Source organism: Pogoniulus pusillus, chromosome 29 (genome assembly GCF_015220805.1).
Source record: "Pogoniulus pusillus isolate bPogPus1 chromosome 29, bPogPus1.pri, whole genome shotgun sequence".
In the NCBI taxonomy this organism is placed as follows: domain Eukaryota; kingdom Metazoa; phylum Chordata; class Aves; order Piciformes; family Lybiidae; genus Pogoniulus; species Pogoniulus pusillus.
In genome coordinates this window covers 7,818,991-7,844,803 of record NC_087292.1, presented here as the reverse complement: position 1 = coordinate 7,844,803, position 25,813 = coordinate 7,818,991, and the positions used below count along the sequence as shown (strand labels likewise).

Genomic DNA, 25,813 nt, shown 5'->3' with positions numbered 1-25,813 from the left:
GGACTGCCCTAGTGATAGGAACGTATGGTGCTTGAATCCTTACTCCTGCAATACAGAGCAGAAACCTGTGGTGTTACTGAGAAAAGGACAGGTTGCAAAAACATAACTCGGGTTGATATGCTTATGTCTCCCAGTGCTGTAACTCAGTTAATTTCAGATGAAGTGAACTCAAATTTTAGATGTTCCTCATTCAAAACCATCAGAACACTTCGAACAAACTGTTTTGATCACAAAGCCACTTCTAGTAAAATTTCAGTAATTCCTTTTAAGTGTGTCCATCTATTTGCACCTCTGTAATGAAAGAGCAAACAGATCCCAAAGCTACATTTTTAGCTTTGCTCTAGCATGTGTGTAAATTTGAAACACAACTGCCAGCTCACTTGAACAGCATCCTCCTAACACAAGACAAATCCTTTGACTCATCTATTCTAAACAGCTCTAAGTGAAGATACCCTCTTAATACAGCCTGTAGTTGAGAGCCCTATCCAGCCCCATCTGCAGCCAGGCAGTACTAGTGAGTCTGCACAAACATTCACAACAAGTCAGAGGCCATGAGGATGCTGAGGAGGGCAGTCTGCTTGCTGGAGCCATTCAGATCAGGGCCTGCTAGCAAGCTTCACTCTCTCTCAGCTTCCCCTTTATGTTTAAAATATAATGGTCTAATTCTTTGCTCTGATTCAGAGGAAGCTGGGGTTTAAGACTGTGTGAGATATGATTGTGTTCTGCAAGAACATATGTGCAGAGAAGAAATGCCACAATGAGAGGCAGCTTTTCTTTAGTCTATCACAGCAAAATAAATGTACATGAAGGGGAACTAGGAAACCCAGCTTTTTGGCTGGTTTGGGCAGTAGGACAGGCAATATTTTTAGACTGTGCTCATGTCTAGCTCTTTGACCTGGCAAAATGGCATCATTTTCCACTTGTCTGGGAAGAAATGGGACAGGTCACTGTTGAATATTGGATGCAGTGAAGAATTTAGTTCTAGCTAGGCAGCCCAAAGTGGTGCTTGCTTTTTTTTTAATAGGACAAATATATAAAGTCTGTAAAAATGGGCAGAACTCTTGACTCTAGGTGACTCTGCAGTAGGCTTGTGACTCTCTGTGGAGGTTAAGTTAAAATAGAAAGAAAAAGCAAGGCCCATAAATGACATTGTCTGCCTTCAAGGGAGATCCTGGTTTGGTTAAACTTTTGTCATCATATTCCATACTTGAGTATTATCTTCTGCTTGTTTGTTCAGTATTTGCTTCCTACTTTATTCCGGTATAGGAGAGATGGAAAATACTGTGAGCTATCACCATGAGCAGCTGTGGTCATATGGTGCACACTTTGCAATGGTGCAGACGTTGTTAGATTGGGCTCAGTTAGGCAAACTAGCTCAGATCAGCTACTGTACTTACAGCAAGCAGCTTTTCATCAGCTAAACTGTTTGTTCCTGCTCAGGGCTAGTGATGAAAAATGTGCTTGTGAGGTTAATTTCTCTAATTCCTCTTTTAAACCAACATGTGAAAGACACTCTTTCTTTTTTTCCTCTTTTTTTTTTTTTTGTGTGTAAATAATTGCAAATATATTAAGGCAGATTTGGCAAGGCACAGCTGTGTGTGCAACCCATCTTTTCCTGCATGCAACCAGCTGAGGGTAAAGCACATGCAAAGTGGCAGCTCTGAAGCTGTGTTCCTTTCTCTTCTTTAGTCAGTTATGAAATAGCAATACACAGAAATATTTACACTGCAGTTAAAACACAGAAATGAAAAGCTCTGCAAGTAGATGCTGGCTTCTTTCAGAAGACTTACAGCATGGCCTGGCCAGCAGTTTGTAGAAAGACAATGGATTGGAGACTACCCTTTGCCTTCATTGGTTTCTGGGGGATGGGTGTGATGTGTCACGTTGCTTTGTGGCCTTTACGTGGAGAACACAAAAGTTCAGATTGGCGTCCTTGAAATTCATTTTCCTTTCCATTCATGTGTAGAAGGTTAATCCTTTAGCTCACAAATAACTCTACCCCAACTGCTGGTTTTATGAGGTGGGATAATTCGTAGCAGGGAGAGTCTGACACGCTTTTGGCTTCATGAAAGCAGCCCAAGCTGCATGAACCACGCTGTTTGGTGTGCGCTGGTAGGATGAGGAGAGAGTCTCTTCCATGAATGTCGGCCCACCCTTTAGCAGAGAAGCCTTGGGGCAGTTGAAGTTCAATATTTTCTTCCCCCTTCCCCTTCTAGGATTCTACTCCTTTTCACCAAATCACATATTTTTCCATGCATTTGAAGTTCTTGGAAACCTTTCACAGGCTACAGAGAAGTAGCTGCTCTCCTTGGACTCCAGTGGTGAGAATGCCAGAACGTCAGGGCCCTTTTGTGGTGGTTGTGCTGCCTCCACGGAAAGCTGCCTTCCGCACTGTCACACCACAGGCGCTTAAGCAGATTTCTCCAGGCAGGAAACGTCAAGCTCCAAAGGCTAGGAATGCTGGCGCTTGTGTGCTGCACCAGAGCCCCAGCTGCTGATTTTGAAGGAGGAAAAGTTCCTTAAGAATTTACAGCCTCAGCCAGGGAGCCCTTGCAGACACTGCTGCTTGAAGAGCCTAAGGGAAGCTGACTGCAGTTGCTGCTAAGGCAGATGCCAACAGAGTCTTCTGAACTATAGAGATCTTGGGAATTTGAGTCCTTTGACTCATGACTGCACCTGTGTCTATAATATCTGCATGAAGATTTTCAAATGCAGTTATTACTAATTGCTGCTAAAATCTGGTGGCCAGTGTACCTGGAGTCGGGACATAAGGATGGTGTCAGTGGCATTTGTAGGAGCTACTGTCAATTCCGGTGCTGATTTTCTGGATAGGGCACTTGTATATCTCAATGCTTCCCATTTGTCTTCAGCTTTGAAGACTCAGCTTGTAATTGCATGAACAGATCTGATGGAAATACTTCTGAGCACTTCTCTAGGTGAAATGAAATAATGATTTGGTTTCCTGTGACTCCAAATTGCATCAGTTGAGAAGGTACAATTCTGTTCAGTCAGCTTGAATGCTTGGGTCCTTTTAAACTTCAGAATCAAATGCAAGTATTTATACATTATAACTCCATTTGAGAGTTTGATTTGATACACAACCTGATAGAAACCCATCATGTGTTAAGTCAGTGCACAGAATACTGTTTGTTCAGCTTGCTAGCCACTTATATACCCTTGACTGGCAATTACATCAGCTGAACATCTCCTTGAGAAGGTACCCACAGAAGCAGTCAAAATTCTGTTGTTAAACTGGCATATGAGAGTCTAAGTACCTATCAGCTGGGCACAGAGAAAATGTTCCCAGTGAAATAGGATCCTGAGATCAAGTTTATGGGTCACCCAAGATCGTAGTTCCTGGGCTTAGGTGTAGATTCACAGTGTAACTTAGAGCAAGTGGCAGTGAACATGCTGACAGTAAGCTGAACTGCTCTGTGTCAGTTAACTCAGAGTCAATCTAAGCTTGAAAATCAATACTGTTTCAGTATCATCACATAAGCTCAGCTGGAAGACAAAGGTCTAGGTTGTCACGTGGATCTAGTCAGGTGCAAATCAGTGAAATGATGTGGATTTACACCCCTGCATGCTTTGGCAGTTCTGTTTGCAAGACAGTCACTTGAGGCAGAATGGCTAATTTTGTGCCTCTGAAATGATCAGCTTACTGCACGCATTCAGAAACTGAGTATGCAAGAAAAGAATCAACATCTTACTTGATGAGAGGTAGTCCTAAACTTTCTCCATTAAGGACTAGAGAGTGTAAGTAAAAGGGTCGTATTCTGAAGTATTTATATGTTGTTTACTGGGCCATTACTCCTGGAGCAAATTTACATTAAAGTAACAGAAGGGCTAAGCAGACACAGACTTGTCAGGCTTTCTTTTCCACATAAAAGAGGAATGAAGTAAACCACACTACTCAAACAAACTACATTCTGAAAACATTTTGAAGAGTTCTGTGGTACTGTAAGGTGGTCAAGATTCTCTCCTGTTCTACAATCTGAGAGTAAGATACGAAGAGGCCAGTAAAAGGGAGAGTATTCCAAAGGCTTGAGAGAATTAGGCATGTAGCTTTCTTAAGCTCCTTCAAAAATCTAAACAAATACATTTTTTGTTGACATTAAAAATGGTCTGGAGCCATAGAGAGGTAGACATTCACAGGAGGACGTGCTTAATCTCTGAGCCTGCAAAGGAGAGGGGAGGTTTTGAAAAACTGCAACGATGAGAATATTGAAATGATTTTTAGGGGTAGTGTTGGAAAGGACAGAGAGTATGAAGAGGAGCCAAGAGAGACAGGGTACAGAGGATATGAAGAAATTGGGAGAAATGCATCCCTGAGGTATTTCAGAGGTGAAAAACTAGTTTTTATTTGGCCCTGAAATGAATTGGGATCATCTGACCTGCCTGAGGATGCAAATATCAGTGACTGAGGGGAGGAGGGGAGAGGTCAGGGCAGTGGCAGAGCAGACAATGGACCTTTCTGCAGCACCAGCCTTTCTTTCACTTCAGAAAGTTTTTTTTGTAATTCAAATGAAAACAAACTCTCCTTAAGAAAGAGATCTCTCTGGAGCCAGAAACACTGCAATGTATTTCACTCTCACTTCCCTTTGGGTTCACCTTCCCTCATCAGTCAATGCATGAATGAATTTGGTCTGACCTTTTTTTGTTGTTGCAGAATTCCGATGTAAACGTCAGCACAATGGAAACACAGTTGTAGTCTGGAATATTTTTGGACCTTTCTCTGTAAATTACCTTTTCTGGGAAGTGCTGCTAGATCAATTACTGGTGATGAGTCCCAGAATACTACCGTGTTGAGAGTGTCTGTGCACGTTAATTCTGCATGCGTCACCGTGCAGTGCCCCCACATTCATCCACACTGAGAGACAGTCACTGGTTCACTTGCAGAAATGATTCAGCAACACTCCTTGTCCTGGAACTCAGATTTTGCAGGTGCTGGGAAGCTGGTATGGACAAGGAGGGTGGTCCAATCTAAATTTGTCACCCAGGCTCCTTTTTTTGATGGAAAGAGAATGGCATTTCTAGAGGGCAATTCAGCCTTTCTTAAACATCACTCCTAGAGTGCAGTGACTCGTCCTCTGAAGTTCCTACCCATTGCTTTCTGTTGTAGAGGAAGCCTGTATCAGTGATTTGGAGTAGGCTTCAATGTTTAGGTGAGCACAATTAGATGAGGTGAATCCTAGTCACAGTGATTTGTTGAGAGAAACCATTTTGTCATGGACACATCAAGAGTCAAAGTAAAAAGAATTGGAATGTCTGACTCCATCAAGCACCATTGAAAATCCCAGTGCCAGTATTTTGCAACTGTTTTTCATTAACTTTACTGTTATAGATAGTTTAATATTCAGTGGCAAAACAGATGTGAGGTAAATCAGCCAGGCATGGTCATAGCTGCTTGAGCCTTTAAGTGTGAGATTGGCTGAGGACAAACCAGTTTGATTTTTGGCAATGTCTGAGGCTTGTAGCTTTCATAAGCACTGTCTGCTTCTCTCATGGAGTATATGAAGAAATAATGCCATTAATTCAAGCATTTTATTCAGGCATACACTTCTAAACAGCTATGTTTATGTATGCTTCCCCATATTTCGTTTGGTGGTGTTCAGGATTCACCATATGTCAGACCAGGAAGTGGGGAAGAGCTTTCAAATTGCCGTGATCGTTCACTAATGTCCATTGATGTCTGTTAAATTGTCAGTATCAGTGGAGTTGTATTTATTGCTTATATATCTACACAGCTGTGAAAAAAAACCTCTTGAAAGTGTGCTTCAGATAAACAGATCTCTTCCCCGTGATTCATCTAGCTTTTGCAACTGAATCTACATTTACTTCCTGAAGGTCTCTGCAGTTTCACTTGAGATGCAGTTCACTGGTGTTGCTAGTGGCCATGCAGTCCTCTGTGGGAAGAGGTGATTCATTCTGCAACATCCATGCTTTTGTGTGTGTGAAATGATTTTGACTCTAACAACACTGGAATGAAAAAACAAAATCCCCTTCGAAGGAAAGGTGTGTGTGTCTGTGTGGAGTGGAGTTGGGGCATATGAGCAAGAAAGAAATGTTGCCCCTGAGGATGTGGGAATAGTTCTGAACACAGGAATCTTCATACTTGCTTTCAAGAACCATGAATGAGTATCACAGAACATAGGTGACCAGGATAAGTAGTTGTCCTCATTTCATGTCTAAGATTATTCAAAGGCTGCTGTAACATTTGAGAAAGATGTAGAATCTGTTTGATCTTCTGCTGAGCAGTGGACAGTGATGGAACCTTACAGCTCAGACTGTCTGAAATGTTTGCAGACAGTGTGTTTGATATTCTGTCATGGACATTACTTTTTTTAAAATCATCTTGGTTAGTGGATAGTTCAGTTCCTCTTCAGGGGATAGATCAAAAAATAAATATGTAACAATGAGCTTTGAGGTTTTAACTCTAATTTGATACACAGAAAGCCTGAAATCAGGGCAATAAAAGATATTTCTGGTGCTATTTCCTTTCACTAAACACCTCAGCCTACTGGGCAAGTCCCTGTTCAGCAGTTTGCTGATGAATTAATTTGGCTGTAGATCTGAGCTACTCTTTGCATAGTTATTCTCACAGCTGTGGCTCCTTTTTTTTAAGAGGATCTAGAGAAAAATATTCTTAATAAGTGAAATAATCTATGCAGGAATGTTGGTGTGATGCATTCATCCAATGCTTAAATTCTTTCTTCTTTTATCAGACAGTTAAAATGTGTTTTAATAGAAATCTTAATATAGCAGCCAGTAATTGAGCAATGAGTGAATAGAGGTTTGGAAGTTTGCAGTGTATGAAATACAGCAATATACTCTTTAAGGCCAGTGGAGTTGCTTCAGTCGTGCTCTGTTTTACATGATCTAATGCTAGTGATGTCAAAGGAATTGCTTCCAGTCCTCTGTCAGAAATTTCACAGCTGAAAACCCCACATCAGACTCGGCATTCTACATATATGTAATGATTTTTGTCCAGGGAGCTAAGGGATGTTTGAATACTGATTGTCTGTTTTTACACAGGAGCGGCTTCATCTGTCTTTTTAAATCCAACTGTCTCTAGGATGGAGTTCAGTAGATCTTGGCTAGCAGTGCACAGTACTGCAGACCACTCCAGGAACAATAGAACTGGAGTAGGTTCACCTCCAGTTGAAGTAGTAACCTAAAGCTGTGGTAGCACCTGGTGAAAGATCTGTGTTCAGGTATTTACAGCATGTCTAAAGGGAAATGCTGAAAGACTTAGTTTGCCATAGAAATGAACACTTAGTTGTTATGAAGGGGGGGAAAAAAAACTTGTGATGGGATTTATCTTGTATAAATAGCCCTGTGCACTTATTGCTATGTTCTTTTGAGGTTATTTATTGCATTGTCTTCCTGACCTTAGTGCAGGTGAGAACTGCAGTTCATATGTAGGGTGCAGGATATTTATGTTTCCTGTCACTTGTATAGAGCTTTAGCTTATAAACTGCATATCTGATAGAAAGCAAAAGAACATGAGCAGGACAACAAGGCTCAAAGCAAACAATTGAGTAAGGATGCACCTGCTCTTAAAACAAACTTCAGCAAACATTCATTTTATATCGTCAGGCTATTTTGGTAGAGCCCTGTTCCCACAGGGCTTTCAAGCTGCTTTGCTAAAGACAATGGAGGTTTTCTGATGCCTTGCTTGTGCTGGGATGTAGTTGAAGGCTTATGAAACAGTCACAGTTAGTGACAGCACTTAGTCAAGTGATGGTGAGGGAGGGTGTGTTAAAAAAATCATTTGAATGACATTTTTAAACTCGTTCAAATCTTCATGGCAGGTTTTTCTTGGTGTCCTCAGAGGCAGAGTAATGTGTACCTTCTGTGCTCTGATTGCAAGGTGAAGACGCTCATGATGGCCAAATGAGGAAAATCCTTTGTCCATATCATCATTCCATTTTTCACTCTGAGCACATTTTCTTGACATCAAAATGTATGCATGTGCAAAAAGCTTTAAACAATTGGTCCCATAAGTGTAAAGCAATTCATCCATTTTAGCATTTAAAGATACCAGGCTCATGTAGATCCCTACAGTGTTCTGGATCAGTGTTGATCACTGATGAGTTTAGCAGAATTGACTCACTTGTGTCTTTAGAGCATATGAAATTGCAGTCGCTGTTCAGAAAACAGGCTGTGCTTTCAGATATTGTTCCTCCTGGATATGGCAACCAGTTGCCTCATCATTGGTTGTCTGTTTCTGTTCTCCCTTTCATTTCCCTTATGGTTATGCACAGTTTGCCTGCCTTGCAGTCTAATCAGAATCTCTTGCTATTTCTGACCATTTGAGGAAGTATCTACCTTGGATGCCAATTTATGAGAAGGAGCATGAGCAAACCATCTCTGCCTCATCCTTAGTATTTGCCATGTGTTACTTGTGATACATAAAAGGTAGTAATTGCTAATTTTCCTTAATGAAGCAATTGTTACAAATTAAACTTCAACAAGAGCCATTCAGAAGCATTTAGGAGAAATCCCAGTTGCTACAGCCTGTTTCATGTAAGAACAACTCACTTTCTTTAAAGTATTCTTCATGCTGTTGTGGTTCAGAGCTGCAGCAAAGGCACTCAGCAGCAAGGTTTCATTGTACCAGTAGGTTGTCAGGACAGTGAACTGAGAAGCAAAACCACTTCCATGAAAAAGGGGACATTAAAAAGTACTTATTTACTGAAATGAACTTTTAAACCTAAATTGCCCTTCAGATTTGTAATGTGTTTGTATTAATACTTTTTGGAAGGATCTTACCCAACATGACATGGTGCAGAAAGGAAGCATTTCCCCCTGCTAGCTCAAATTTTTCTTAGATTTGCTTGAATCCTGCAAGGCATTTCTACACTAAGACAAACTATAAACAGTGTTTATGCATGACATGAAGAGCATCAGACATGGCCTGCTGAGTTAGGAAGCAACGGACCTCTAGGGCAACAAGCCACAGTGCACAAATAAATGTTATGTTGGTGCAGCAGCAGAATTCTAAACAAAAATCCTCTGTGGGCTGTTTTCCTAGTGGTTAGCACATACACATACACATGAAAGATGAGACCTTTATCAGGAGAGAATGAAAATTTGTCAACCTGGGTTCTCATTTTTCCTTGCTTTGTACCAGGACCTGGTTTTGTTCTGGACCCATGGGCGCTGCCAGTCCTGTTCTCCTTTTCTGTTGTGCAAGCAATAGTCCACCACACAGCTTAGGATGCTCAGAGACCTGGCCCAAGTGCAAGCGCAGCAGTTTGCAGAAGCCCTGCAAATGGCAAGAGAGCAAAGGCAGCATCTGTGAGGATAAGGAAAGTTCTGTTATCTGCATCTTATCTATGTGTTTTGTGAATATTTTAACCTTATATAAGTCTTTACCAGCAAACAAGAAGCAGACAGAAGGGCATGCAATCTACTTTAGTTACCTGTTCACCTCTCTAGCTCTTTAATGGCATCTTACTGATCTGCTGTGTGATTGTTTCACTGTAGTGTATCATAAACTGCTGTCCTTCCCAGAATCCCTGATAATTTTTAAGTGTAGGAAACCAACAGCAGGCCACAGCAGAGAGTTCTGCTTTTGTTTGTGGTGCAGAGGTGATCGTCATCATCCCGCTGTGCCTTAGGAGTGATTTTCAGTCATGAGGTCCAAGGAATGTTTTCAGGATCTCTCAAGAGCTTCCAAGTATCCCTGGAGGATGAGTTCACTTTTGCAGAGATCAGAAGTGGTGCAGATGAAGGGGATTATACTGAGGGGTCCCTGGAAGTTCCCAGTGGAAAATATCCAGAACTACACCCCTTGAATTCATGTATGAGTTGTGCAGAGTGCATTTGCCTCAGTAACTTTTAGCTGGCCAGGGAAGCCTTTAGCTCTTCAGCTACTTTCCCTTTTATTTCTATTTCAAAACATATTGCTATTAGATATGGACACGGCAAGTTTTCCATTATTCACCACCACTCCCTCTCTTCTTTTCATCACCTTTGCCATAACCTGACCCAAATACCTGTCTTATCTTCCAGATAAATCAGTAGGTCTAATAAAAGCTCATGCCTCTCCCTGTAGCTATGTTTCCCAATGACAGATGCATACTACTTGTATAATAGGGACATTAAAGCCTGTGTCACCAGGTGAGTAGAGGGATGGTATTGGTACAGATGAGCTTAGAGCTGCTAGTACAAAAAACGCCTTGAAGTTTGGTAAACTGTGACCTGAATGTCTGAACAGCTTCTCAAGTGCTGCTGCCGACAAGTGCTGCTTTTTCTAAGCTAGAAGTAGTTTGGAAAGAAAATGATGTTGTCATGTGAACAGGGCATGCAACCCTAGCACTCTGAGCTGCTCCTTGGTATCTTCTCTAGCACATTTTTCATATGAATGACTTTGTTGCAAAACTTTCGGTTTGTACTTGAAGAAGTGTTGAAAACTGGGGAACAGAATAGCTCTGCATCCACTCAGGTTTGGTAACTTTTTAGGGAATTGCATTTTGGAAAGTAGGCTACAGAATGTATGGAACCAAAATCTCTTGTAGCTGTCTTGTTTTAGTCTTACTAAAGAGACTGCTGTTCATGCACATCGAGACCAATCAGAGGCTGTAGGAGACTTGACAAACTATCTACAAAGTTGACTGCCACTTTCCCTCACGTCTTTCATTCTTTCTATTTTCTCCCTGCTTCCATATGCCTTCCTCTTTTTTTTTTCTTTCATTTTCTCCCATTCTTATGCTCACACAAAATGATCTTTTCAGACAAGCGTCACAGAAAAGCTGTTTTTTAGATTAACACAGGCTCTGCTTCTTTATTGACTAGCCTGTAACAGCTAATGTGATTTGCACTTCTGTTTACTAGCTTTCTATTATTAGAGCCACCATACCGGGGCTGATATGCAGGTAACTCTTAGTCACCAGGTGAGCTGCTAATTGAGTAGATTAATTAATCATTACAATTAGATTTGTTGTCTCCAAACAGAGATGTGATTAAGGCAAGGAGAAGCCTCTGCCTGGCTTGTCTTTTGAGAATGAATGATTTCATGTGATGTGCTGCCTCATATAAATCAGATGCCTGATTATTAATGCTCGAGTATCACACCCAGTGCTGCAGTGGGAGGGCAGCAGCTACTGCTGTCAATCCTCCTGCCATCAGTCATCACGCCGAACACTTCATCTCAGACAGTTCCTGGCTGTTGCCAAGGTGCTGGGCAGTATGTTAGCATTGCAGCAGTTCCTGGCCAGATTATTGGCAAAGTGGACTGGCTGGTTCTAACAAAAAGCTTCTGCCACAGGTGCACGTGTCCTGTCCCTTTAGGAATATGTTCTTCACACGGCCTGCTCCAGGCTCTCTATATCTATCTGGACTCTAGTCAGTTCTTCCCGTTCAGCAGTACGGGAGGATAAAGTGGTTATAGTCTTTGAGGCTTGTTTAAAAGCAGGCTGAGAATCCAAAGCTGCAAACAAATGCAAGTTCTGTGTGCCTCCTTAATTCATCTCTTTTTTTTATTGGTGCCTGTCCTGTAAAGTGTGAATGGCTGACAAGTGACAGAGAGCCGTGGTTAAGCAGAAACAGAGATCTGACCTTTTTAGTGCTGGAGGTTAAACAGAAGGATGTCTTCCAACCAAAATTCCAGAGGCAAAGAATTCCATAAGCTTTAAGTTGGGTTCAGTGACACTGCTTCTTATCAGGTTGTAAGCTGCTGTCAATCCCAGCAGGCAAAAGGGAAAGAGAAAAAGCTGAGTGTGCATCAGCTGACAGGAGCATAGCTCAGGAATAGTTCAACTTTTAAAAGCCTTTTATTTTCAAGCTGTAACAAAGCCACTTTGTACCATAAATACAAAGAAATGACCTATTTCCCTTCTCTGTCTCAGGTGGGGAGGGAAAGTTCCTTTCTTCCTTGTTCACAGCACTCCCCAGAGCTCACTGTTTTGTGTAGGAGGCAAGTTAGAAACTGCTAACAAGAGCAGAGGGGAAAGCCCTCTACCTTTCTGTGCATGGATCATGTAGTTTATCACAGCACATTTTTGTCCTTGCCGGGTGCCCTTCAATCTCGCCTGTGGGTGTTTGCACCTCTCTCTGCTGAAGTCTGTGGAAGGCAAAGTTCCCTGCTCTCACTTTGGAAGGGCCCTTTAGCCAACAGTTGCAAAAAGAATGGAGACTGAGATAGAAATCTCATGCAGTGGGCTGTGCTAAAACTCTTCCCACTGAATCAGATTTGTTGTGGGTGGTTCAGTGTAAATGCAAGTAGATCTTAACCTCCAGTAGCCAGATACGCCTTGAAAGCTGATATTTAGATCACTGTGCACTTGTATCTGCCTGAAGCTTTCTATTGATTTGCTTGTGAAAGCCAAAGTTGTGCAGAGCCGAGGGAAAGGGAAACCTGGCTTAGGTAAAAAAAATTAGGTTCTTTATGTCAGTTTATAACTAAACGAAACACAGTGAACCAGGTAATGTGTCCCAGGCTTGCTCTGATGCTTTCCATTTCCGTTCCCCGTGTACTGCATCTGTTGAACTTGTCCACAGCCCTGGCTCATAGCTCTGTCGTTCCTCGGCTCCAGCATCATCAATGTCCTTTTGTTGCTTGTTGCAGTCGTTTTTGCTGGCATACATCTTGATGTGCGTCAGGCACGCTGCCTCCCAAAGCCAAAACAGCTGCACCTCAGAGAGGGGAAACCTTCAAAGGAAAAACAAACAGACCATCCCTGTAGTCTGTTGGTACTAACAGACAATTAAGTCTAGAAGTTTTGAGAGAATATTTATTGCCGGGCAGAGCCCAGCAGCTTTGTTGGAAATGTCTTTTGTGTGGCTCTAAGCACAGGTCTGAGTCTAAGAACTGTGGTGGTGATTTGATAAATGTTTACATTCTTTTCAGTCTTAAAGGTCATCAGCCACACTGTGTTGATGGGGACCTAGAGGATGTAAAATAGTGAAATCAAACTGTATCAAGCCACTTGAACATAATCTTTTGTATCTCTGCAGGCATTTCTCCACCGGATCCGCCAGAACGCTGTGGACAAAGCTGAAAAGTATATAACAGAGGAGAATGTTAAGGTATTTCTTCTGTCTTCCTCATTTTCTTCATAGGGAAAATGATGTGTAATGAAAGGCTAGGTTCAGGGATATAAAGACCAAATATTCTCATGTCCTGCTGATGCTTGTTATTAAACTGAATGCCTAAAGAGGTTCAGGTTGACAGTTACCTGCCAATCTCTGCCCATTCACAGAGCCGTTATCTTCTGGCAATTTTTTATCCCACCAACTAATTTCAGTAGATTCTGACAACAGTGTTGTCAGAGATAGTAACGTTTGGCAAGATTTGTGAAGTGATGGGTAGACAGAGGGGCTCTTTCAGTGTCTCTAAGAGGAAAGGCAGGGAATGCACAGCCCTTGTCTATTTTGCTTGACAGTATTCAGTTAGCCAAGTTGCATCTGCTGTCGTTTGCAAATCTAAAATTGATAGAGCATCTAAAAAGAAGGTAAGAGCATTCCTTTGTATTCTAGTGGGAAAAAAATTGTGTTCTCATAGGTCTGTGTACTCTGAGACCCTTGCATGGGGAGGTTCCTGAAGGATTTTTGCATTGGAAAAAGACAAGAGACATGGAACACAGAGCTGTGAGGTGCTTACTTCACTGGCACCTGTGGTCACAGGAGACCTTGTTGTTAGTTATTTTCATAAATACAAGCAACACTTTCTTGCAAGAGTTTGGCTTAAAAACTCCTTGAACACATATGCTTATGCAACCAAAACCTCTTTGTACATGTATGCAAGTGAGACCCATTGATCAGTGGGACAGAGTGTGGCTTGTTTGCCATTAGAAGCTTAGTTATTTGGCTTCTGTTTGGTTTTGTAGCTCCTAAATCAGCAGAAACTTTGCCCTTTACACTTGTAAGAGCAGGGCATAGCAATAATAGGCATGTCACACTAGCCAGTGCTGCTGCAGCTGACGTGTTTCTCCAAGGTCAGTTCCTCCACTTCACATTCTGCTAGTGTCTGGATGTGTGGAGATCTGCGCAGGGCTCTAGATCCTAGTTTTGCTATTCATTCTGCAGGTGAGCAGTGCTGTAGGGAGGACTGAATGGCATTAGAAGGGACTGGTAGCAAGATGGCTTGGCAACTTTGTGGACCTAAGCTTCTGTCTGTCTTCAAATACGGAAGTCGTAAAAACGTAACCATCTAGAGCCTGAAGTAAGTTTTGGGACAGCCAAAGAGAAAACAGACAAGTGATTAATGACAATAGAATCATAGAATCAACCAGGTTGCAAGAGACCTCCAAGATCATCTAGTCCAACCTGTTACCCAGCCCTGTCCAATCAACTAGATTAAGGCCTCATCCAGTCTTTTCTTGAACACCTCCAGGGACGGTGCCTCCACCACCTCCCTGGGCAGCCCATTCCAATGGCAAATCACCCTCTCTGTGATGAACTTCCTCCTAACATTCAGCTTATAGATCTCGTATGCAGAGAAGTGTGCAAAAAAGTAAGCTTCATGTAGAAATAAACCTACACAACTATTTGCCAATTTGATGAGCAGCTGCAGATGTTGATGAATGTTATTATTCTATCATTATTCATATATCATCAAAATGAATATTAATTATTAATCATGGTAGTGCCCCCAAAGCCTGTGCAAAATATTCTGTATTTTCTTTGCTGATTTAAATGTATTTGTATTTGAAGTTTCATCACATTTCTCTGAGGAATTACCACTTCATTTTTGTGTCATTCTTGAAGTGCCTGGGGGGGTCTTTTTGAGGCCCCTGTGAAACCTCATTTATTCGTATTATTACAATACCCAGCTTCCAATAATGGCATCTCTTCAGTAATAAAGGACCTGTGCCTATTGGTGGTGAAATAGAATGAGAAAGATGCATTCTTTTCTGATGAGGGTCAGTTATCTCCCCTTTGTGCTCATCTTCTTCCCCTGCCCCAAATAATTCTTTCCTGTCTTTGAAAGATATTTTCCTTTCTTTCCCTCTCATTTCTCTCTTCCTTCTGGTAGAAGCAGAACAAGTAAAGTGGTGTTGGAACTTCTGATAACTCGGCCTGCTAATGTTACATATCTTGAGTCGCCAGAGGGCTGTAAGGTGGCTGGCAGCAGAAAAGGTGGCAGCACAGACTTTCTAAATGGTGTGGTAGTTTATGTAAGGAGAAAATTGACTTTTCCACTTGTCCTTTCTCTTTTCATGCAGCAGAAATGTCTAGAGGAAAATCCAGGGTATTCTGGCAGTCACTCTCCTCTGAGCAAAAGGAGGAGGTGTTTTTTAGGATAATTTGGGTTATTGCTCCCAGTATTACTTTTGCAGATTCCTCCTACAGCTGGCACTAAGCACTGGAGATTTCAGTAGTCTTGGGCTGCGGTATCCCCTTCCAGAAAGGCCACATTGAATCCTGTGCCAGGCCCAGATTTTACAAGCACTCCAGTCACTAACAGCTGCAGCAACACTATAAAAAATAAATTAGTTTATTCACTGCTTCATGTGGGAATAACTCTCTTGATATGTTAGTTATGATGCTGCATTCATAGCAGGACACTGATGTTTTACAGATGCCATGGCTTGAAGGCAGCACAACTTGAGGGTGCACACAGGCTGCCAAACATAGACTCTCACAGGATGCTTATGGACAGTAACTGTATATAAGCTGTTGCAGCACATGCAGCCAAGGTCTTTCTGCTGCCTTGATTTTTAAGTGACTCTTCTTATCTGTGAATTCTGCAAGCAGAGCTCTGCTGACCACCATGGAGTTCATTAGATTACACAGATACTCCTTGCATCACAAAGTACCCCCCAAAGACTGCTTCTGAAGGATAAAATCATCTCTGACAGATGTTTTCCTCTTCCTTGTTAATCCTCTTTTGGCATGGCTTCTGGCAAAGCCATGCAGACAGAGGCTACCCCATCATCACATCAGTTTCAGCCATGTGACAGAACCATCCTATGCTCTGCTTGAAATAGCACAAGAAGATTCCTGAAAGCAATGAAATGGTCCTAGCTCCCTGTCCTTTATTTTGCATCAGTGCGGTTTTGGTGTATGTTGGTTTATGTTGATTCAGAGCTAGAAAGTGGCACAAGTTTATTTTAATGATGGTGTATGTACCATACCTTGACATTCCTCAAGTGAGAGGAGAGCAAAGACAAGCAGGACGCAACAGGCCTTGCTCTGCACATGCAGCCAGCTTGCAGGAGGAGTTTGAGAGAAGTACTCCGTCCATTCTTGAGTAAGAGAAGGTACAGAGTTGTACTTGCAGAGAGGAAGGCTCCTTGAGTTTCTGCTCTTGTCTACCCCTGCAAAACCAGATGGAAACTGTTTTTAAATTGAGAATTGAGATTTCATTCTCATCTTCAATAACTAGACTTAATTTACAGATTCTTTCTAAGTTCTTTCCACATCACCAGGCTGAATCAGTGTGACAGCTGGTGAATAAATGCCACTGCATAAAGATGAAAAACTTAGTATTATGGCAGGGTGCTTTGGGAAGTGTTGAGAAGCCAGGAAGATGAAGGTTACCTCTGTCAATCTGCACACTGGGGTTCAAAGGAGTGTTATCCACTCACTGTACAAGACCTGGAAAGCTGCTTCCAATGTGAAAGATACTTTTACTGCAGTGCTCAGCATCTCTTTGCAAGTGGCATGGTTACAGCAAAGTGATAGGAAATGTCTGCGAGATGCATATCACTGTAGAGTTCAAGATTTACTCTGCCCATTCAGGCTTTCCTCTAGCCGCTGTCAGTACTGATGGCTGTGTCGTCATGGGTCAAGTTTCTCTCCCACTCCATCTCATATTCATATTTTCCCCATATATTTTGTATGAAAATGGTTTGGATGTGCAGAGGGTCTGTGTTTACAGCACCGTGCAGCCTGAAAGTTTATTCCCCTTAACACACGTATACTGAACTCACCAGAGATCATCTAGCTGGGAGATTGCACAATTACCTTCTAGTACAGGTCTAAACTAGGAGCTTCTATCCCATTCCATACACCTCTTATAACCACTGAGATCAGCGAAAGCAAACTCTGAAATGCATCTCCTGTGGTTTGCAAGCACTTTACGCTATTCTGTACTCTGTCAATGAAACTTTAGATACCATGAGGCAGAGATTTGGTCTCTTGTTTATAGGTACATCTTTGTGTCTGATAGCTTCAGGTCCCTTTATTTCACAAAGTGACTTCTAATGCATGGGAAGGAAGGGCAAACGACTTCTTGCTTCTGTCTCCTGCAAGAGTTTGGTCGTTGTGCTCCTATTCACCTGGTTGGTGTCCTAGGAAGTCTTCCCTAAACTTGAAAGAGGTTGCTGACATTCATCATGCCCAGGGATCTGGAAAGATAACCCCATTTACAGCAAGTACCTCAGCAGCAATAAAAATATCTGTAAGAGGCCAAGAAAGGGGCAAATGCAGCATGATTCATTCTGTGCTGTGAGCCTGTGCTGTAGAGCCTATCGAGGCAAGTCTAGAGCCACAGTGTTTTGGTGTTACTACTTGAACAAAATGCTCTCAGGTATCAACAGCTAGCAATGTTACTACTTGAACAAAAAGCTCTCAGAGGTATCACAGCTAGCAATGTTTCTCTTTGTATTTCAGGTCTTATTTTCTAACATCGAAGACATTCTTGGTGTTCACAAGGAGTTCCTGGCTGCCTTGGAATTTTGTTTACAACCAGAACCTCAGTCTCAGCATGAACTGGGAAATGTTTTCTTAAAATTTGTAAGTACAATGACTTAAAAAGCTATCTCAAAATGCAGTTTCCTGTCATAAGCTCCCATGCCCCATAGCTAGCCCTAATCTCTGAGGCTAGTGGCAGTACTGTGACAATGTGTGTCTTGTATGAAAGTTGTAGGGTGGGAAAAAGCTTGTGAATGGGTTAGAACAATGGAAACCACATCAAACTTGGCTAAACAAGGACTTATTTTTAGCAAGCCTTCCTTTTCCCATTGAATATTTTTCTCACCTAGCTGGTCACATGTCAGTACTAAGTATTTGTCACCAGGGGCTTCAGATGTTTCAAAAAAGCAGCACAGATTCAAGCAAATGGATAATTTTGGAGTATATTTTAAAATATCAAAATACTGAAACCTAGAAGGACTGTACATCATTTACAGTAGTTAGACTATGTGCATACTTTTATCCTTTGGTAAATGAAAGGTAATGTGAGATGTTTTTCTGTGCTGAAGTACAGCATGAGATAGCAGTACACAGCCTTTTGACTATGGAAGAGGCAAGTACCTGTTTTTTCTGTAGCTCCAAAGTAAATAAAATTTGACTTTTGACTTCATAATGCTAGCTCAAGAAATCCAGGGCTACAAAATGCATGCAGTCATACAGTATGAATTCAGTCTGCTGGCTCCAGGTTGTTTAGAATGTTTTGACTGGTAACTTTTGTGTCCTCTGATTTTATGCCTGAGCTGTGTTTGTAAGATGCTCCAGCCTGGTCCGGTCAGGTGGGTACTGTTCTGTGATCCAGGAAAGCACAAACCTGTCCTAAGCATTGTTCAACTGCAGCTTATGATCCTACCATTGCCTCTTTCACTATTTTTTCTCTTACACCTGTGAAATTCTTCCTGTAGATTTTTGGTTTGCTTTGAACCTGGCCTGGATTTCAATTGTGTGTGTGTCGTCCTGTGACTGATGTGCGTATGGAGCATACTGTCTATGTCAGACCAGTTGTTATATACCCCCAGTCACAAGATAGACTCATTTAAATGCAAAGTTACCCAATTTACATGTATAATGACTTCTGCATTTTACATGTATGAATTCTGCTTTTTTTTTTTCCACTTGGAGCAGCCCTCTTGAGGTGTCTGAAAGTGTCTATATAACAGCCATTGCTTCCAATTCCTATTAACTGCATTAAGCCACAGGCCAACTTCCTATAAAAATATCTTCTGTTGTGCATTCATAACCAAAATTCCTGCTTTCACAGTTCATTAGTTTGAGTGGACAGCAATTATACAGCCATTCATCACTCAGAGAACTTTACAAACTACCTTCCCTTGTCCACTTGTTAGTTATGTTGTGACAATTATTAAAATAGTGTTGGAAAATGTTATAGTGAGGCTATGCTCAAAAATTACACCAGGTGTGAGGGCTGTCATCTGCTGAAACAGATTCACATTGGTGAGTTTTGTTACCTGGAGCATCCACTAGAAGCATTGCCTATCAAGAAGATGTGCTGTACTGATGTAAGAGTATTCATTAGAGAAGATACCAAAGCTAGAAAGCTTTTGAGTGAAGCTGTCAAATTGTCTACTGTGTTTCAGAGTGGAGCTGAATAATCCTTAATGTGTTCACTGGTAGTGCTTTCTTGGTTTATTGCTGTTAGTTATAGAATGTTCCTTATTATCAAACTTGCAACAATATAGAAATTATGAAGCTGTAATGCACAGGGATGAGTACTGGTGAGAATTTATCTTCTGATCAAGGTAGTTTAACTGAGATCAACTTGTGCTGTTGTCTGGAACGCAGTTGAAATAGTGCACACATCAACTGTTTCATGATCCTGCAAGGAATAAAGCAGCTTATGCAGAAGGAAGTAGAATACATATTTGAGAGTATGTAGAAAAAACTGTTCTTATCCATAGTTACCTTATAAAAATATAGGAATACCGTTAGTAGCATTGTGGTACCTCAAGTCTGAGTAAGGAACAGTCAACAGAAGATTACCAAGAGAGGAGGAAATAAGGTGTTCTTGCATGCAGATAGTGCCTAGGTTTTAGAAGACAAGCCCAAAGAGTGGTGGGGAATAGAGTTAAATCCAGTTGGTAGCCAGCCACAAGTGGTGTTCCACAGAGCTCAGTTTTGGAGACAGTCTTGTTTAGTATCTTTATCAATGATCTGGATGAAGGAATTGAAGGCAGCCATGTAAGTTTGCAGGTGGTGCCAAATTGTGTGGGCATGCTGATCTGCTCTAAGGTAGGAAGGTTTTGCAGAAAGACCTGGACAGGCTGGATCAGTCAGCTGAGTCCAACAGGATGAGGTTTGAGGCCAAGGACCAGGTCCTGTACCTGGGCAACAACAACCACATGAATGTGCTAGGCTTGGGGAGTGAGGGAAATGGGGTTTGTGCCCTTTCAAAGCTTTCATAGTGAGTTCCCAGTGAGCGACAAGGAGATGCCAGTGACAGCTGTGGTTCAGGGAGAGTCTTCAGTTCTTTCCTGCTCAGGCTTCCAAAGCTCCATTTCCCTAGCTGAGCTGTTATAATGAAGTAGAGACATCTTAAAACACCCCAATGCCTCAGAATCAGTACTCTCAAAAGTGTTCCTATGGTGCTGAAGCCATTTTTTAATAAGACATGGTACAACATTTTGCCACCAGAAGAAGCTCTTGTAGCACCCTTGAGGTTTCCTGGAGAAAAAGCCAGACATTCTCCTCCAGAGATGGACTCCTGCAGTGTAGCTGGAGAGCTTTCTTCAAGAATGCATGTTGTTAGCCAGTGTACCCAGGGAAAACACGAGTCAAGTATTTCTTTGGTCTTTCAATTTAGGCAAGAGTCTCTTGTGTTGCAGTGTGCTTAGAGGAAGTGCCAGCAGGAGCACCCTCAGTGCAGCTTTTTCATTATCATCAAATCACAGTGTATCCTCAGGGGAGTTTGCAGCGAGGAAGTGACACAGGACTGGAGAATCTTTTGGTGGATTGGCATTTCTTCCTTGTGATCACCTGGCAAGGTCATTCTTCATCCTAATTATGAACCCAGTTCTTGTCAGCAGCCAGATGTTAGCACAGGTGCATTGCTTTAGAAACCCAGTGTTAAAATGCTGGTAAATTTAGTGAACAGCTTGAGAACTCTTGAAACACTGTTATTTGCAGACACTACTTCATAGTGGTGCATGCTTGCTGTAAATTGCCTTGTATCTATCCTTGATAGAGACCCCCAGGTTCCTCCTGTGGAGTTCCACCAGAATCCAGTATTATGTCCTGTTCATGAGATCTGTTTAAAGTTCTTCTAATCTATTTAGGTCTGATTCTTTTGCTGCTTTACTTTGACTTAGAAAAGCCTTACTCAACAAGAATTCACTGCTCTTCAGAAACAAGACACCACTTAGAGTTCTTCTGACTCTAAGATCAGAGCTAATCCATTTATAATACTGCCAGGACCTCCAGCTCAGAAGGATTCAGATCTTGAGAAACACTTCAAGCAAGCATGTAGATTTCATGAGGGTTCCAAAAGAGCAATCACTGCACAGTGACTTTTTAAGAAGTACTTTAGCAGCTGATGAAATGCACTTGTTCTTGCTTTCAGGCATGAAAAATTGTTTACTTTCAGAAGACATTCTTTGTGCTGGTGTACTCCATTTGATCACATCATTGGAAGTTCATTGTCTCATGCTAGGTGTGAGAATTTCTTCTGGAGCTGTGGTTCAATATGACCATAACTGACAATAAAGAGCACGCTTGAGCATTCAGGCAAAATTGAATCTGCAGCCTTCAACACAATGATGCCATAGCACAAGTCTTTAACATCAAAGAGCATACACACCAAAGGTGGAGTCATCACACCTCATCAGCACAGGCTCTTTTGTGCAGGTCATGAAAACTTGTGGTGTCTGCAGAACAGAAGGGCAGAGAAATGACAGATGCTTCATTTCTGATCTTGCCATATTCTAGAGCTTTGGTAATACAATGAGTAGAAGTATGTTCAGAGGAAAGGTGTTATCTTCTCACTTTCAGGAGGCAGTTTTACTGTCGAAGTCATCAGGGATCTCATTGTGTTGAGAATAATATCTTCTGTTTTGTATGGGCTTTTACGTTGATGGAATTGTTTCCAGCCTGAGTTGAAACAAGAAAATGTCTTGGCTTGTTAAAAATATGTCCAAATAAAATGGTTACAATTTCCCAAATGTCTTAACTTGCTTTCTCGAGTCAAAACTATTTTCAGGTTTACTTTGAGGGCAGTTCTAATGGACCCAAAATAACATATTTGGAGAATAAACTATTGGTTAGAGGTTTATTTTAACAAAGCTAAGAACAGCGCACTTATTTCTGTCACTAAAATCAAAAAGTCTAGCTGTGTAACCAACAGATTTGCTGAGTAAGAAGGTGCCATTTTTATATGGTCCTATCTCTGACCATAATTGCGCTTTAATATAGAGTAACTGCAGGTTCAGAATTCCTGGGCTAGCATCTGTAATTATGTAACTGATCATTTCCTCACCAGGGGATGGGAGAGTCCAGGACTGAATGTCACCCAGAGAGGAAATTAAACACTTTAGACACTGGGTAATTTAAAGCATAGTTCTCATATTTGTGGGTCTCGTGCGTGAAGGACAGCTGGAAAAGACTTGATGAAAGCACTCTGGTGTGTGCATAATTATTTTACTACCTTGAGCTTTAGCAAAGGGATTTTGTCATGATCTAAATATAGCCACCCAAAACTCCAGGCACTCCAAGCTGCAGTCAGAAACCTGAGCAATGACATTTTGTGTGCGTTGATGTAATGGATGCTGTTGTGTTAAGGGTTACTATTTTTAGTTTCAAGCATGCTGCTTCTGTGCATCCAGGGAGTTGAAGAGAGTTGAGAAGATGAAATGTTAAACTTGGATATCTGTCTTCTTGTTCTGTAACTCTCCAGTTTCTATAGTTGAAAACAATCCCATGCCTCTCAATTCCTCTTTTCTGTTGTGCTGTGGGCTCAGCCCTGCCTTTTCCTGCATCTGGTGGTCAGAAACCTTTGTTTCTTTTTTGTTTCCCAGTATTAAACTCCAGTACTAACATGAACAGCTGCAGATGGATGTGTTGAACATCTGTATTCCAGCTCTTTGCACCATATTCTTTGTGACAACTCTTCTTATTTGTTGTATACCATTGTCCTTGGACATACAGCTATTTATTCTCAGAAGTATAAAGATGGTAAAAATTTAATCAGATTAGTGATAAACCAAACCTCAAAGCATTTTACAGTCTGTAAGGATGTGCATCTGACCAGAATGTCACATTTTTCCAAACCAATAGTAATACAATTTCTTTTCCATGTGGCAGTAGTAAAGAGAATGCCCATTGATTGCAGCTGTATTCCCATGGAGTCATGTTGGCAGTAGTTCTTTGCTTGGATCTCTATGAACTGTCTTAAACATAGCTTAGATGCTGCAGATACCTTCAGCTGACACAAGAAGCTCTACATCTATGAAGAGTGCTGGGACTCTAATCAACCCCTCTCCCCCTAAAAATTAACTTCCTAGTTCTGGGGAGATGAAAAGGTTCAGACAGGATCCTAAATAGAAAATTAATGATGTGAATGCCACAAAACTGGAGAGCATTGTCTACATGGCATGGTGCCCTAAGATGCCAGCTCTGGAAAGCTTTTATTACCCCTGGCAGAGTGCCACTCTAATGCATCTAAATTACTTTTGATATGCTAAGTAGCTCGTCTGAGTACCTCTGCATGGCGCTGCATTGTGGTGTATAGAAGTCAGCCTGAACCAGGAAAGAAACCACTATTGTGAGAAGCACCCGAACAATTATGAATCTTTGGCTTCTGACTAAAGCCTAATACAGTCTCTTGACCTCTCTTTTATTCCAGTGAATGCAGTGCTGGAATCTTATAACATAGCTGCTGAAAGTGCAGCTCCTCCCAACAGCATCGGCAGGGTCAGCTTGCTCCTTGCCTGGTCTGCTGAGGCATGGAAATCTGCTGCTTCTTTTGAGAAGCATTTCCATGATTGCTGGTATCTGATGTTTGCAATGGGTTTAGCATCACTGAGCATTTCGGTTAGAAGAAGTTGCACTGTCTTTGTTTCTGGAGATCAGTAAAGCAGAACTTGGTGCTGCCAGCTGACCCTTGTTTCTTAACAGATTTTATTCTGCCGCATGTGCTGGTGGCTGTGACATGTTCTGAAGTAAGTACCTCAGTCTAGAGGTACTTCCCTTCCTTCAATTTCTATACTATGCTGCTTGTTCAGTGTTTATTCGATGAAAATCTTCATCTAAGGAAAGTGTAATGGACAGCTGACCCACTGAGAGTTGCATTCAACCTAGTGAAGTCTGCTGCTTGTTTCAAAACACAGTGAACCAGCCAACTCACTGGGGGTTTCCCCATCAGCTCTGAAAGGAAGGGAGTTTCCAACTGGTTGCTTTATGTTACAATTCCCCTCCAGATCTCTGAGCTTCCAGGCCTTGGTTCTTTCCAGCCACTTCAGTTTCTTCCTCCTGCAGGAGTGGTCAGCAGAGCTCAGAAATGTCAACCCCTTTGCTCCTCTTTTACTCTGCATCTGGCTACTCTGTTGGACAATCCCAACACACATGCAAGTATCCCTGAGAAAGCAAAATCCATTCTTTCAGCAGGGAATCTGTTATTTCAGTGATGCATTAAGAAGAAAAGTCCTGTAAATCTCTGTACTCAGAAGGCTGATACTTCACTTAGAGTAAGTTAGGAATTAGTGAAACACCTCTGTATGTTATTCACATCAGAGAAGTATTATGCACCTCATGTAAACTGCAGCCCAAGTGCCACTTGAAGTGCACACACCTTTGTAAAGAATTTGGCATCAAACTGATAAAATAGTCACTCCAGTTGTGTCTGAGTCAAGAAGTTACTGTGTTTTTTCTTTACAGAAAGACAAATTCTTTGTGTATGAGGAGTACTGCAGCAACCACGAGAAAGCACTCAGACTGCTCATGGAATTGAACAAGATCCCAACAGTGAGAACATTCCTCCTGGTAAGTGCCTTCTCTAGCACTCTTGACATAATGATTTGACTTTGTACTGTACTCACAGTGACCCTTGGTATCACAGGAACCCCGGGCATTTTACAGACACTGCCAATTTCAGGTATGCAGCACTTGGGATATTGAAATCACTGATGAGTTTGGGCACACCAAGCACAGCTCTGCTATGAGTGATTTCAGCAAAGAGAGGGAAGATTTATTGATTGATTAATTTTTAGAAAGAAACAACAGAATTTGAACAAAAATTATGAAAGGAGTAATGCAATATTCAGTAGCAGGGCTGTGACTAGTTCCCAGTGGATCTGCTTTCCTACTCAGTTCTCTGACCAATTCACCATCTGCAGACACACCAGAAAAAATGCAACCTACTTCTGACATCCTTTTCCCCATGAGTCCAGTTGTGGGCAAGAAGTATAGTCTGGATGAATTGTTTTGACTGTATCACTGCTGCTTGTATCAAAAAATCACCCCGTCCACCCCATGCTGTATGAGTGTCTGTGCTGGGGAAGGACTGTGATATACAGCCTTCAGATGCATCCATAGTGGCTGGGCTGGGAGGAGAGACAACCAGCAGAGTGCCTTCTGCCCAGCATTGCTTATTTTTCTTTCTTTTCTTGGATGTTTATCCTCCTAGCCACACCCTAATTCTGCCTGGTTTTTGGATTTGTTTTCCCTAGCCATGAGTGCATGGTAGTTGGAAGGAGGTTGGCATGTAGGTAAGCGACTAATTCAGCACACACAAGCGTTTTTTACTTACCAAATGCTAGGACATGAAAGAAAAAGCCTGCCTTTCAGGGAACCTGCTCTTCTTCCTGCCCTTTCTCCTGTTTTTGCCAAAGGTCTGCTCTTTCCCAAAATAGTACGAACAGCAAAAGCAAACTTCTGCATGAATGTCTGTCACAAGCTGGGCCAGAGCATTCTTGTAGCCACAAAATACAGGCCTGGGAAGGAGCAGCAGGAACCAACACTCATGTTATTGGGTAGTCAGAAGCCCTTTGTCACATCTGAGTTTCAATGAACCTTGTTAAATTACCATTAATTTGAGTCACCAAATAATCCTTTCTGTGTTCTTGCACTAGTTTGGGTGTTTCTACTGAGGGAAACAAATGAGGAAGAGAGACAAAAGCACATGTGAACACCATCCTGCCCAACACTCAGCGGATTCTCCACT

General features: G+C 41.8%; 1 protein-coding gene across 2 annotated transcripts in view; it reads left to right on the top strand.

Annotated features, from left to right (window-relative positions):
- Positions 1–25,813, top strand: part of PREX1 (phosphatidylinositol-3,4,5-trisphosphate dependent Rac exchange factor 1) — a 157,492-nt gene that overhangs the window by 48,754 nt on the left and 82,925 nt on the right. For both annotated transcript variants that reach the window (XM_064167903.1, XM_064167902.1), the window contains exons 2-4: positions 12,964–13,035; positions 17,566–17,688; positions 24,529–24,633. In XM_064167903.1, coding sequence (XP_064023973.1) covers positions 12,964–13,035; positions 17,566–17,688; positions 24,529–24,633 — 300 coding nt within the window. The remainder of the gene's footprint in view (positions 1–12,963; positions 13,036–17,565; positions 17,689–24,528; positions 24,634–25,813) is intronic.